This window comes from Anopheles coustani, chromosome 3 (assembly GCF_943734705.1).
Source record: "Anopheles coustani chromosome 3, idAnoCousDA_361_x.2, whole genome shotgun sequence".
Taxonomy (NCBI): Eukaryota; Metazoa; Arthropoda; class Insecta; order Diptera; family Culicidae; genus Anopheles; species Anopheles coustani.
The window spans coordinates 79959253-79974409 of NC_071288.1; the positions used below are offsets into that span (position 1 = coordinate 79959253).

The 15157-nt window shown below is 43.5% G+C and overlaps 1 protein-coding gene and 1 pseudogene across 1 annotated transcript in view; both read right to left on the reverse strand.

Annotated features, from left to right (window-relative positions):
- LOC131261074 (protein cortex-like) overlaps window positions 1-2409 on the reverse strand; it is a 71349-nt gene extending 68940 nt beyond the window's left edge. Inside the window, exon 1 of the mRNA XM_058262976.1 lies at window positions 2300-2409. Within this exon, the coding sequence (XP_058118959.1) occupies window positions 2300-2338 (39 nt within the window). The 5' untranslated portion in view covers window positions 2339-2409. The remainder of the gene's footprint in view (window positions 1-2299) is intronic.
- A 12048-nt stretch (window positions 2410-14457) lies between these two features.
- LOC131261073 (protein cortex-like) overlaps window positions 14458-15157 on the reverse strand; it is a 114965-nt pseudogene continuing 114265 nt past the window's right edge.

Consider the following 15157-nt stretch of genomic DNA (forward strand, 5'->3'; position numbering starts at 1 on the left):
TTAACGCTTCCAAAATAATTCATTGGCTTTCACCTGTTGGGATCAACTCATTCGCACTTTTGTCAGGCAAAATGTTTTCACAGCTTGCGGCCCGCATGACTCATGGGGCGTACGGACCGACGGACCGGTTGTTGGCTCCGGAATGTTCCATATTGATGGCACTTGTAAGGGAATAAACTGATATCAGTCATACCACACGAGCCAGAGGACGTAACCGCAAACCGGGATATGGCCACGCAACACCAGCAGGTGGTAGTGGAATGGGAATCTGCTCCGGTTGGAAGTGTTTTTCAAAACTCGCGATACAACAAATAATATTGCGCTCAGACCCTTTTAACTTCGCCTTCGAGAACCGGTTTAAAGATAAACGGACCCTCGCGGAAGTGATGATGATGAGCAAAAGTAGTTTTGCCGGTAATTCGATCGGGTTCCGGCGATGGTTGAAGATGGGAGCAGCGGAGGATGACGGCAACGCGAGCGTTCCAACCAGAGCACAAAGAAAAATTAAGCGCAAAACACGTGAACTCTGCCACGGGGTGTCATTTTGTAGCTCTCCCTTCGCGAGGACCACACGAGATCCCGCTCCGAAAAAACAGCTGGAGATGACGAGAAGGAAAAACATAAATTGTCCTTCACGATCGGCGTCCTCGCGAGCGATTATGGGGAGTAGCGAGCGCTTTGCATATCGTATAATTTGTTGGTTTGGGTTGTTGCAGAGATAGCGAGCATTTCACCCGGATGCGAGAGGCCAATGCGAGTGCATCACTTAGATCAAGTGCATGGACACGGTCCATAAATATTTGCAAACGCGAGTCGATCCCGAGGGTCGTGGACGACGATATGTTTACGGAAAACAAAGATTCGCATTTCGCGAGTGACAGTCGTTGATCTGGTGGTTCCCGGGGTTGAGACAAATTGGACTCCGGACCATCCGTGTTGGATCACTTGGCGACCTGCAGTCTTTGCGGGGTACTTAATTTTAATTCAACTTTTTCACGTCACACTCGAGACTATCGCTGCCTTTGAGTTGATGAGGGTTATTATAGTTAAACAAGGGAATAAACATTAATAGTTTTGATCATTAACAAGTGTTTTGCGATTTGCAATTCTACCACCAATAAGTAATTGAGAAAACTGTGGTTAAAAGAGGAATAAACATGGACTTCTCGGCATTTGTCTTACATTTTAAATATTACAAATATTGAATTACGATTAGCCAGTAATTGAAATACTATACTCAACCGTAAAACAAAGCATCTGCATCATGACTTGAAAAATGAAAAACAGAATCAGATTGCATAATTCAATTTTCTGATGAAGCGTTGCTCCAGATAGCGATGCATTATATGATTTGTGCAGCTCTAAATTAAATTAATTGAAACTTTGTTTCTATTCCAGCGCCATTCGAGGCGTGCACAAAACATTGCACGAACACGAGGCGCAACCCTTGGCTCGTGCTGATGGAAAATAACCTTCCTAAGTTAAAATAACCCTCCTCTACGACACGAAGCGAGCGACATTAATCATGATCGAGCGAACTGAAATTGCAAAACCGTCAAACACTTTTCGGCGAGCCGGGGCGCTTTGGTAGCTGAAAAACGTTTGTTACCATTAGCTCCTGCCTTCACAAGCGTCTTTTTCTCTGGTGAGGACGCGTGAATAATTACCCGGTTGACAAAAATTCAAATTTTTTGCAGCTGTCATGTAGTACCAGCAAGTTTTTCCATGGCAGATTGCTGGGACTCTTGCTGGAACTACATAGTACCAGAAACAATGTCAATTTCTGTCAACCGGGTAGATATTCATTGATGCTCCGAGCTTTGTCGGGCAAAACAAAGGAAGTGTCATGAACCACGTCACGATACAGAGTTGTCTGTTGACACTAGAAATAGTACGGTTCCGATCCAAGAAGGCACAAAAGGATAAATCGCGAAACTTCGTTGCTGCTCTTTAGCCTTGAGCTAGCGATGAACTTTTCGCGTAATAAACCGACCATTCTGGATGCTGACGAAGAAATTACTAAAGTGATGTCTCGAAAGCGAATAGAAAATATGTTTTTGTAACTGCCGGAGCTGTTGAGTCCATTAAAATATTTAGTTTCATAAATCATAATGCTCGTTTGGCTTTCATAAATTTCTTAAGATTCAATCAATCTGTGTGTTATCATATTATTTTTAAGTCCATATGATGCGCAAACACAATTTCATTGCACTAAAAAAATCAATGTAATTCACTTGTCCATTAGAGCGATTATGCTGAATTTATCGGTGGTTCAATAAACTAAATAAATACAACTTACCAAACCAGTAGCTTCGGTTTTCTCCACTTTTTTCTCCATGACGGAAGACACGTTCCGTCGGTAGCTCTTTCGGCACGATGACACGACGTTGCTGACCTCTTACACGCGATTGTCCGCCGTTCGGACCGAGGTGCTCGAAGGCGGTTGTCTTTCTTCTTGAACAGTCCGCCACTACAACTCGCGAAGGGCACGCGCGGAAACATGTAATGATACAGACCGAAAACATTCACGAAAACTCGAAGAGTACAAGTCGACGCGAAACTCAACGGTTGCTTCTGTGCGGCATGTTGAGAAGAACTGACACGATCCAAGGAGGCATGTGCACAAGTTACGTTCGTGTCTACTGTGATCCATTGTGGGAGATACCGACAGCAAATGGATGCATTTAAACATGTTCATCAATGTTTCTTTTCTATGAAGGATAAAACCCATCAAAAACTTTGAACGAGTCAGCTTTTCGTTTGATGGCAAACTTATCCTAATATTATGGTGTTAGTTTTAAGATTCTTTACCATTTCCAATTAAAATATTTCCGAAATATTACCAACATCGTACACCAACTTAACTGCACCACCACATAAGCCCTTCCATCAGGTCGAGGCCTGTTCTTTGCTCGGTATTGGATTCGCCATGTATCTATCGGTATTCCAAAAGACATTATTCTTCGATCAAGTCGTGCGCTTTTATGGATCATGCGGCTGGCTTTTTTAATGTTCATTGCCGCTGACTTGCAAATGACCTGTTGGTAAGGGATGAAAGGAGATCATTTTCGTTTACTAGCGAAAGAACAAAAACCCGCCGTCAATCGGTTTCATGGCTCGTGCTCATAAACCCACAGCATAAATTGAGTGCTGCAGAGGAAAGGAGAAAGAGAAACTAGGGCGACGATCTTCGTGGTAGGTGCAATAAATTATGCAAAGCTCTTTTTATGTTCCAAATTCAATTAAATGACAGCAATGAATATTTATGATGGTGTAATTGTTCTCGGTAAAGTGCTGCCTCGATGTACATCGTTTATCAACGTGTCGTGGGCTTTTAGATGTGCTGTATGAGTGTTGAGACGCCGAAAAACTTTTCTCTTTCGCTACCAAAGCGCTGAAACTCCAGTTCATAGTCCTCCGGCCAAGTCAGCCAAGCTGTTGTAGAAACGTCTTAGAAAAACGTCACACCAAGTCGACCGCAAAGAAGGCACGATAAATGTGTTTTCAATTTCCATCTTTTATGACTTGTGATGTTCCGAGTGGCGGACGGCAACACCACGCAAATGGGATGGAAATTTATAGAGCAGTAGTTTTACGACGGTGACGCCGCATCCTCCCTGAGCCTGAATCGGTGCTTCACACCTTAGCACACCATAACACCGGTCGTAAATGAGCACTTCGGCTAGACAGCTCGACTAGATGCTCCGGTGTTTCACTAGCCAAACTCCACGCACCGTCGGGCTTGTATTTTGTTAGTGTCAATGGCTTGATGAGCCATTAAAGGGAACGACTTACCATTCTCTCCATATTGGCCGGAAAGGTGGAGGCTCTTATCCTTCTGGACAAGATTAACTAGGCCTGCAGACGAGCTAGGCCCACGATGCATTCGAGAGGCTAGCCGTTGGCAAACTCTGCTGAAAACGTAGGCCTGCAACGTACCTGGGGGAAGTGGATCAACGAGATAAAAATGCAATAAATATCCAATTCCGAAGGGTAGTCTTGCGGTACGCTACGAGCGCAGGAGCAAATTCGATCCAGACATTACTGCAACATTGTATCGACCAACGGGGCGGAATTAAGTTCTCACTGTACGTAATTCATCTGCATCGGGTCTAGAGTTGCGCCAATCCTTATTCCAATGCAAAGGCAACAGAGTGGCGTGCGTGGAGGGGAAACGGAAAGAAAAATATTATTGATAGCTCGATAAAACAGCTGTTCGGTACTCCATAAAACTTGTTCCTCGTAATTTCCGCGCAACGGAAGTTATTTGTAAGATCCTAGGTATGGCTATGCGCTGAGATGATCGTGTCAAAATGAGCCACGTCACGCTATTTATAGGAAAAACATACAATTAGAGTCATGTTTACTTTGGCGAGCTACTGAAGTGGCTTCAACAATAAACCTTGTACTCATTTGAGGGCTACTATTGAAATTGGTGATCGTTTCTCTCATTACACGTATGTAACGGCTACAATGCAAACTTTAAAGAGAAGAAAATAGTTCAAGCGATGTATACAGTTCATAGTAAAATTTTTCTTATCTTATCGTTCAAATTTGTAAAGTTAATACATATTCTTCACATAAATATATTTAAAGATCACAGGCAAACATATATGATTTTTTATATTGCCGAATAAGTACAATAAATAAACAAAAAAAGCATAAGATAAAACATGATGGTTAAGCGATCAAAAGTTGTACCAGATCAAAATGATCCAACAGAAACGTTAGATCATTGTTTGTCAAAAAACAAATGCCAAATAATATTATGTTGTTATTTGAAGCCTAAATATTAACTCCTCATTCAATAATCTCGTTTCAATGATATATTTAAATTGTTGGTTATTTCATTTTTATCTTGCGTTATATGCTTTAAAACATCCAGAAGAGTTTTTAAACCAGCAAAAAATGTTCAACGCATATCGCATTTGTAGATTAATTGTAATTTGTCAAACCGTCAGTCTGTTTTACGCTTGATTAGCTATCTGTAACAGAGTCACACTCTTCGGTTGGACTGGTCCCAAAAAGCAAGGCACCCAAAATCCCTCGAGGGTCTGATCTTATTTCTCCAGCTGGAATTAAACACCTCCCATTTTTCTTTGTCTTCTCTGCATTCTACTAAGAAGAAACAGAAGTCAAAAAAAGCATCCCCTGTAGAATGGACCCATATCCACGGCCAACTAGGATGGCGCTATCGGGGCTGTTAAAAATGGGAAAATAATAATTTAACTTAGCCTTGTTCCAGGGTACGTGCTGCCCCCGCGGCTGTTGAAAGCTCGTTAATGCGGTGCGTTTTATGCTGCGGTGTTTGTAAAATAGAACCTCCAGCTAACTCCTTTATGAAGTGAACTAATCAAACGAGCACCAGCTTAAGGGGGCTTGCGCCGCTGCAGTGGAGATTGATTAAATCGTTCCGAGTGCATGTGAACGTTGGGAGAAGCCGCTTTGTCGCTCAATACAAATACTTTGTGGACGCTCGAGGGCCGAACGGTATAATCACCGCGATCGTTGTTGGTCGGCTCCACCAAATTATAGGATATCTGGCGGCTAAAATGCGGGAACTGTCCCAACGGAAATTGTTCTACTGAGACTGACATAACTTAATAAGATGCTCAAATCAAATATTTACTCTCCACTCAAAGTGAATTTCATTTCCTTTCTAGAATTGGGTAAAGGTAATTTTTTGTAAATTTTCATAAAGGCAAAAAAAAGCCTCAGTGTATCATGCCGCAATCAAGCAAGCGTTACAAACTCATTCAAGAAATGAATATGAATGAAAACAGCTGAGCCTGCAAGCCAAAAGCACACGTAACGCATGGCACCCGCTGTTGGCACGTCGCCGTGACAGAGACATCCCTTCCGAGAGATGGCATTGAAGTGTCAGCCGATCGCATTAATTGCATGTTGCACAAATTAAACGCAAGCTTCAATTAGCCTTTATTTTCATTGTTATTGAGCGTACTGACACCGAACGGGAAACATTGATTTCCATTTTGCCCTCGATCTGGATCGGCATGCCGTTGCTGCCGGCAATGACGCCTCAAACCCCTTTTTCCCCGCTCCTACACAGAGATCAGATATTGTCATCCATGTTTGCCGACTCACTTGCACGCCCTCAAGATCAAGATCGACTTGGAATCATAACCGCTCCCTCGTCGGTAGTTGCCGATGCTGGAGTTAGTGCTTAAGACATCCCCGACCCTCTTCAGCTTGCTAGATAAAATCAAAGCCCGCGCGTGCTCATCCAGTTTTTCCGGACGAGTCGATCGTCTCATCGCTTGGAAGTCACTCGCTTTTGGCTTACAAACCGTATCTCTGATCAGCGCCCAACCCTGGCGGCGGCTTCGGCGTTCGGCAAGTTATTGCTTTCAACATTGTGCGGCTGTGTTTTATTGTTACACAAACCGCCGATTACTTTTACCCACTCCCCTCCGGCTTCGTGGTTCGTGGTTTCAATCCTTACTAATTGCAACGACAGCTTCCGCGGCAGCCGGCATGTTCTGCTTCCATCCAGAGACCGACGAGGTGCGCCACAGTCGAGGAAGGCTCCCTTTATTATGTGGTCCTACCCTGGGGGGCTCTTTGAAATCCCGAACGGACTCGCGCAATGATTGTCGTTTGCTGAAAAATTGTGAATCCGATTGGGAGCGGGGGCAACAGCGCACCGAACCGTTTAAGTCATTTTAGCAGTGAGTTTGAGCTCCCGAGGGCAGAAGAAACAGAACACAATCGAACATGTTTCGAGGGGTTCATTTGGAAGCAAAATGGGCGGATAGTGTTTAATTGTCATTATTAATCAATGGCATTGATTAAATATGCGATTCCGACAAGAAGTTCAGGAAAAGAGGCATTCCCGAGAGAGATATGGAACCACGGGAACACTCCAATATCTATCGTTTCTGTCGCGGGACAAGGAGTAGTACTCATCGTTTCTTCGATTGCAACCGCCGCCGGGGATTCACGACGACGAAGGTGTAGACGACGGCGGCGTTCAGTAAAAGGACGCTCGAACGATTCGATCGGGTGCAGAAATCAAGAGTATTGCAACCGGCAAAATCGAAGCATCAGGTTTTTATCGGAACCCTCGGAAGCGAACCAGACGCCTAGTGCTGCTCGGGAAGTTAATTCAAGTGATGATTAACGCAATCAAGGTACATAGATACAGGCCCGGGCACAGCACATTTCACCGGACATCAGCACCAGTTTGCAGAAACCGCTTGCAACATTGTATGGAACGAGTTTTAATTAAACAGTGACACTTTTGAGCCCTGCACGGACATGCAATTTGAGCTGAATGTTCCCATGCGACATGCTTTAAAATGGTTACTCGACGACGTAAATATCATTTGACTGTGTGAACACTATCTGGAAACCCGAGGGACATGGCGCAGCCAATGGTCGTAATCGATCGGAGGTGCGTTAGAGGAAATGTACGCAAGGAGAATCATACAATGTTACAGACACAAGTGGATTTTCTCACAGCTTGTCATATTTAATTACCTTTCGATGAGACTCAGTTTCTGACCGGCTCATGGTTTCAAAGGGACCGACAATTAATTGTCGGCAAAAATAAAGCATAAGAACTATCTATAAGTCGCTGTCGAAGGAAATTCATCATCAACGATCGTTATTGAAATTTCCTTGGATGGCGATGCAGCCATCGTGCATAGGAGATTAAGTATTTATGTAAGCAAAGTGTATCAAATATTCATTTGTTTATGAAGATTGCTTCTATTATCGGTTATTGTGGGTGCTTTGGTTTCTTAGGCTTAAATACCGTTAATGCCTTAATTGTTGTATAATCGCGTCGTAGAACAATTTGCCAGCAAATATTTCTTTCATCCAAGCGTTTCTTGCGGCTTATCAGTGAGGCAAAACATTAAGATTTTTCCTGCAAAAGTGTCTTCGACATAAATTGTTGCAAAAACCAGATTCCTGGACGCGTTGTTCGGTCGGCATTTCATCACGAATTCTTCTCCCTTCGCGTCGATGGTCGTCGTGGGAATTGCTGAAGTCCAAACGAGCCATTTTAGGTAATAGCGTGTTAATTATTTAATGACACATTGCCTAAACATTCCACCATGCCACCTCTGTTTCGCCTCCTCCGATCCTCCAATAAAGTGATAATTATCTCGTGATCCTCAAGTCGAGACGCCTCAATAGCCTCACGTCTCGGAAAACTGGTCGGCTGGACAACCTGTCGCTATTCCTTCGACTCTCTGGAGAAAACCCACCAAGTCACAATGCTCCTCTGTTGCACCTTACGGAACGAATTGCACAAAACGAGACATTCATAATAATATGTCCAAGAATCGCTGATACGTGATTATTGCGGAACAACCCGGGTTTCACTACAGACATCAAAGGATTTACGGTTGGATGTAGGTCCGGGTAGACCTGACCACATCTCGCAGACGCACACCATCCGTAATCGACCGAAACGGCTCCCCGAAACAGATTCCAGTGCAACGGAACGAATCCGACACCGCGTGGAGGAAGTAATATTCCGATAATATCCACAATTAAGAGAAAAAGAAAATGCACATTAATATAATGCATGATTTATTGCACGCCACACCGATCAGTTGCACCGTATTAAAGTTAAGTGTTATTTATGGTCCAATTCTACTATTTTTGTACTACTCCCGACCGCCTCGGCTCGTGCTGTGTGGAAAAGAGGCAAAAGAAAAAGATACAAAACCCAAATAGTTCAGGTCCTCGGTTTGACTCATGGGACCTTACTCAAACGCACAGGTTCCTCGGATAGCCTTGTTGGGACGAAAATTTCCCCCATGTCGATCCTATCTTTCCCTGAAGTATGAAACCGATGGAGGCTCTGGGGAATTGGCGCACGGGTCGGGAGATTTATTGCGCCCCAGGTTTCTCCAGAGTCTAAGGTATGGTAAGGGGAAAAACGCTCTGCCGATCCAGCAATAAAAATGATTCCGCTGATAAAATATTTGCTAAGCGGTTCGTCTACAAGAATGTTGGCCACGAGCGAAGGCAGGAGGTGGTCGAAAGCGCTCAGCTCTGAGCTAACTCCATTAGGAGGAAAATCGTAGGATGATCGGTCAAGAAAATAGACATGAAGAGCTATCACGATGATTAGTCGCAATCCTGGAAATAAGTGAAGGAAAGAAAAACTCCACTGATTCAGTTTTTCTTACAAGGAATCGCAACAATTCACTCCGAGTTCACTTTTAGCCCTCAGAAGACTCAATAATGGCGACAAAACATCAATCGCGTAAGTCGTCGGTAAATGATCGAGGGGTTTTTCAACACGAGCAAACATCGAACGCATGGTTTAACGTCTCAATCAATCACGAGTCCTGAACGTTCAGTTGATCAATCATCATCGATAATTGAATGATCTTCTCCGCGACTTTAGTAGCAAAGCGTAATGCTTGTCACCATCATTAGAACGTTGCTTCATGTGGCTTAGTAACATACCCTTTAAGCTCCTTCGCTTTTAATACTCGTTATAGCTCGGCTGTTATAACGCAAGCTTTAAATCAACCCAAATCATGGAGCAAAAAGAAACGAACTTCAACTCCATTGGGTTTAAGTTGGTATTGGAACGAAACCGCAAACCATGTCTCCATCCGAACGGAACGGTTCCAAAGCTGTTGATATACTACATGCCATCCACATTACATTTCAGAGAAGAAACATAGTCCCCACTAAAGCTCGTTGTGGTCAGATAGAACCAAACCGCTCGACGGTGTTGGAGATGGAGGTGCCTTTTGTAACAAGTTAACAGGACCACTACGGTTCATTATTATTATTACCGGCTAGTCCGCAATTATCGCGCTACTTATGACTATGATATGACAGCATGATAATCTCTTGCATGATGCAGTGGACTAACATGGGACACAAGGGTGCGCGGCCATTGGAAAATATGAGTTCGCTATGAGCGCTGAATGCAACCGGAAAAGCCATGCGCTAACAATGTTGTAGTATTTTCAGGTCTTGGCAAATCTTGATTTACATTTTCTTACGCCCACGTTGTCCCACTTGACACGTCGGGAGTGTCATATATTTCTATACAATGTTTGAGCTGGTCATCACGGTAGCTTTAGGTGGCCCCGTTAGTATTATTGGTTCTACGGTTTGCTGATCGATCGATTGGTTAGAAAATGCTTCGCCGAATATTACACATGGTTTAGTTAATACTTATCATAGGCTTGGTCCGCAATTAAGTTTTTAATCGACCTCAACGACATCGTTCTATCAATTTTATCCATCGACATTATTTGACAGCTGCTTGAAGGTATCAAGTGTTTCAACCTTTTTGTACGCCCTAACTAGACAGCTCCTTGAAATATATCTCGCCTGAGGATCTTTATCAATCAAATTCCACTTACCGCTGTTTCCTCAGCACGCAATGACGTGAAAGCAAGCCAACGGCTATACCATAGCGTTTTTTCCTCTGTCCCCTGTATTGTTTCTCTAATGTCTTAATTGTCCTGTTCTGACCCAAAGCGCATTGCCATGAGGAAAGGCAGGGTGGAATATATGGGGCCTCGCATGCAAAATGTCTTGCGTGTTCATAGCCAACACCAAACTCGAACGAAGGCATATCTGACGGAACGGTCGAACAGATCGATCGAAAGGCAATGATTTATACCGGGTCATTTGTTCCAACATGGTCCCAATGTTGCCTTCCTTTTGTATCGTGACACAATCTTTCAACGGTTTTGTATGGGAAAAAAGGGATTGAGGGACAAACGATTAGTCTTGTTTAGTCAATAAATTTCATGTGTAAAATGTAAGGTTTTTTGTAGATAACAAATCAAAGCTCTATCTCATGTTTGTTATAGTGATGAAAAAGCACAACAAACAAGTTTATCAAGAAGCGTGTTCTTCTATCAAACATTACTATTATTTTTGATTGACAAGAACAAAGGAAATAATAAGAGAAAAGGGAAATTCGGTTTAATTGCAACATTGGATATTGATCTGTACATGGAAACCAATTACAACTGTGCTGCTGTGCAAATGACCATTTAAATACCATTTGCCTTACATAGTAAGGTTCCCCACCGACGTACGGTTATGCAGACATGACAAGTTATTTGCGCTAAATTAATTACGGCCCACCAAAGAAGGACATCCCACGGCAAAGTTGTCCAATAAACCATAACCATCCTCAATGGGACTCATCAAGTTCAATCAATCAATCGGAAGCTCCTTCAGAAACCGTTGGGGAAACGATTGACGTTCTTCGATATGAAGATCTGGTGTGACGGAGGAAGTGTATGAATGGAAGCACTTTAGCCTGAATGGAAAGCCAACTCATTTCTCGTAGGTGGAAACTTAACGGACACCTTTCAACGGAAAACATGACATGCCGGGCCATTAGCACATGTTGGAACATTCCCGATCTTGACCAACGCTTTGGGATGGCACTGACAAGCCTTCTCTGTCAATTTTATCCTCCACGGAAGCTGTTCTCTCTATATCTCTCTACCTCTCTTTGCCTTCTTAATCAGGTTCCGCTTTTTACTAGCGGATGCAAGTGTTGAATGCATTTTTGTCCAGTCATTTGCTAACGCAAAGTTTCAACGAGCCCTGATCGTTCCACTCCTCCACTGCTACTGGTGTTAACACAATATTTATAGCGCAGCCAGCACCGTACCGGACGGTTGAAGACAGGCATCCCCCGTATCGGTTCTCTTTCAATAACTCAGAAAGTCCTAGTCACGATTTGCGGGCAGGAAAAGGTGTTGATAATTTGAAAACTGCATCGTGACCACGTCAAGTGTGCAGGGATCTTTTTCCTTAACTTAACTGTCCTTAATCTCCCCCGCCTTAATGTGCTCGTGATTAGATGGCCTTAATTCACTTATGCTCCCGACTTGCTTGAGACTTGATTGTGATTTGTAATCGGATATCGAAAGTACAGCAGATTGAATTTTTCTAAACTGATGCAAAACATCGTGATTATATACGATGAAAATGAATTGAGATACATAAAAATTTATTCTTTAAATAGTTTACTGCACGGATTTTGATTTACGTGACCGAACGTCAAACCCAACTTACGATATATCGTTTTCACTTTAGTTTTATGCTCTAGATTTTATCAAGTTCGGTCCCTTTGGAACCGTAGCCAAATTACCCGACATGTTGGTTTATTGATGTTCGTGGCATGAGGAAACAGGCACTAAAGCACTACGCCATAATTGAATTGCCAAAGTGCCAGGTGCACGTGGAACCGATCGCGCAACGTTCGCGCCAAAGGTTAAATGAACATCTTTTCCTCCGACAACCGTTCGATATCTGCAATTGAATCAGTGCATCGAGAGTGTTCCGTTAAAAGTTTAAACATCATCAAGCATCCGCATACCATTCCCTCTCCTCGATGGGTTCAACCCCTCCAAACCAACGGACGCAATCGAGCATGAAAAGTAATCGCATGCAATTCCCATTCAAAATGCACCCGTGCCCGATCGACGGGCGCAATGCGGAAGGGACGTTATGTGAAATTTCATTCAACTTTAGCTTCGCGAAACATGGTGTGACGATTAAAAAAAAACACCAGCGGACATCAAGGTTGCGGGAAACGAGGGCTACCACTACCAAGACCATGGCGAGTACCGGTACATTATACTGATGTGCAAAATGTGGACGCGCGTTAAAATGCGGTGGGTCAACGTCGTGACCTGCATAATGCTGCAAGCGTGTGGGCGGCAGGAACAATGTTTTCTAAGCAACCAGGACGTACGCGATGTCTATCTTCCACCTGCAACAAGCGCACGACGCTGGAATTACATCTCAACTGCCTGTAGAGTGTTTCAAATTCTGGTTATCTCAGCGAAAGTTTCTCTAAAATATAAAATAAATAACAGATATCAATGCACTCACTACACTTTCAATAAAACCTCAACAAACTCACGATTGAAAACAGTAGAGAATCACAGACGCGGTGTTATTAGTAGTCTTGTCGAACTTAATATCTAGATTCTAGAACATGCCAAGATTTACTGCCTCACTTTCGTCGACTCGTGATGGCTCAATCTAAATCAATCAAGATGAAATTTCAGTCACGAGAGCACCTACCAACCTATCGTCCGAGTCATCCAACGATCGAGAAAAACGGAATAGTAGCAAACCGAGCTGCCGCAAAAGAAGGGGAAGCAATTACAGGATCGAATGCAACCAAATTGAGCCGATACAGCGATACGGCAGTCCGATCTTCGAACCCATCGTCTCATATGAGATATCCGGAGCGAAGATCGTGTCGGCTAACCTGTTCCGCGATCGATGGATTGCATTTCAACAACTAATAAATAGTAACCGTGACGAAGACGATCGACGCGATAGCGATCATTACCGGCCATTCTCGGAACTTTTGCCATGGCGAATCTGGGGCAGTTTTATAGCATCGGAACACGCACCGCATCGGATTAAGATTTGGTTTGCCGAGTATTCCTTTGTGCGTCTTGGTGAAACCGTTAGCTTTTATCGGAACGTCACGATTTGGTTATGTTTGTTAAACCCGTTGACATTCATTACATGAGAATATTAGATGCTCTTAAATTTTCTTCTATACATTCCATTAATGTGATCATCTTATTATATCTCGCGAAAGGTCTACTAAAGTTAAAGGTTTAGCTGACAATGTAATATGGAAAACTCAATTTCATCCACACTAACACTTTTTAAACTCTCCTCTAAAGCCTTTTTACCACAGCAAACCTCCGTCGGCTGACGGTAGCATTCCGAACGAGCGTCTCTCGACCGACGATAATGAGACAGCGCCCAGTTTAAAAAGTCCTACCCATCCCATTACATACCGCTTTCAACCCCCAAAGCCCGGCGACTTAACTCGCCATTTTAAATGTTGTAGCACAGCGCTTTCCCTTCGTTTAATCGCATTCGTTCTACAGTGCCAGATTTGTGGCCATAAGAACGTCCGTTTTTCGAAGGTTGGGTCCGTATACGGGAGCGTCCACGTCGTGCCACTAATGCCGTTGCAATGTGACTGCAGTTTGGATTAAGGCTGACAGGCTGAGAAGTTTTACTAATTGATTACGGGGTAGGTCCCGCGGATTGGTAGCACGTTTGGTGGCAGATCGTTTGGCGTTCGCTGTCAGGTGAACAAAGTGCACTGATTTCGAAACGCTACACTGCTACGGTGTTGCTGACTGTGCGCAGGTTTACACGGAAAAGTATGTGACGGCCTATGCGGAAAGTGTTTAAAATATTTCAGTGGAAAGGTCATCGGTAATATTAGCCTTTCCGGACGGTTCTTCTGTGGTTGCGAATAAGTTTTGGACAACAGATATGATATTTACTACTTATAACCTTCTACTGAATCACGTCAAACATCATGAGGACTATACGTTAGTTAACGTTTGTGGTTTACAAAAATAGTTCACCAAATGTTTTGTTAGTTTTCTCAGTTAACTGGGTTTAAATAAAATGAAGACAAATATTTACCAGTCTGTCAACCTTTCATCCAGTCAAGAAAACTTTAATCACACATTCCTTAGCATACGAATCGGTAAAAGATATTGCACTTTGACTTTCCAACACTTTGGCTACACTCTTCTCACCTTAAATAGAAATATTATAAAAAGTATCGCAACAAAAAACAAAACGAAAATATAATGATGTACAGCAAATTTACAACCATTTAACACACAAGGGTAATATCAATATCGAACAAACGATCCGTTTACCGCACAGCGGATTGCATGCATTTGCTTTTCCCCAGGCCGACTCCAGGCGACCGATGTTCTCTTATCTTCCGGAACCTGAAAAGTGTGGGTGAAATGGTTGTTTTCATTCCGAGAGCCTGATCCATGGCAATTATTCATGTCTTTAATTTAATTACCCGTGGATCGGTGGTGACCCGCGGTTAGGAAGGATTGCAGGCGAGGCAAGGGCTAGCGCATCGGCTTGAAAAGGAAACTGGAGGCCAGATCCCGATAGGTGGCTTCTTTGTTACGGTTGCACTGAATCCGTGCCACGTCCCGCAAGCCCGAGCTAGTCCCAGCCGGTGGATCGTGTGGCAGCTTGCGCTTCCTGTTCTTGCCCCTTGTGTTGCCGTTTGGCGGGTTTCCGAAGAAGTTCCAGATCGTAAGCGTTTCGTCATGGCCGATGCTCGCTGCGGGGAGAGACGTTGAAAAGAGATTATCAACAGAGC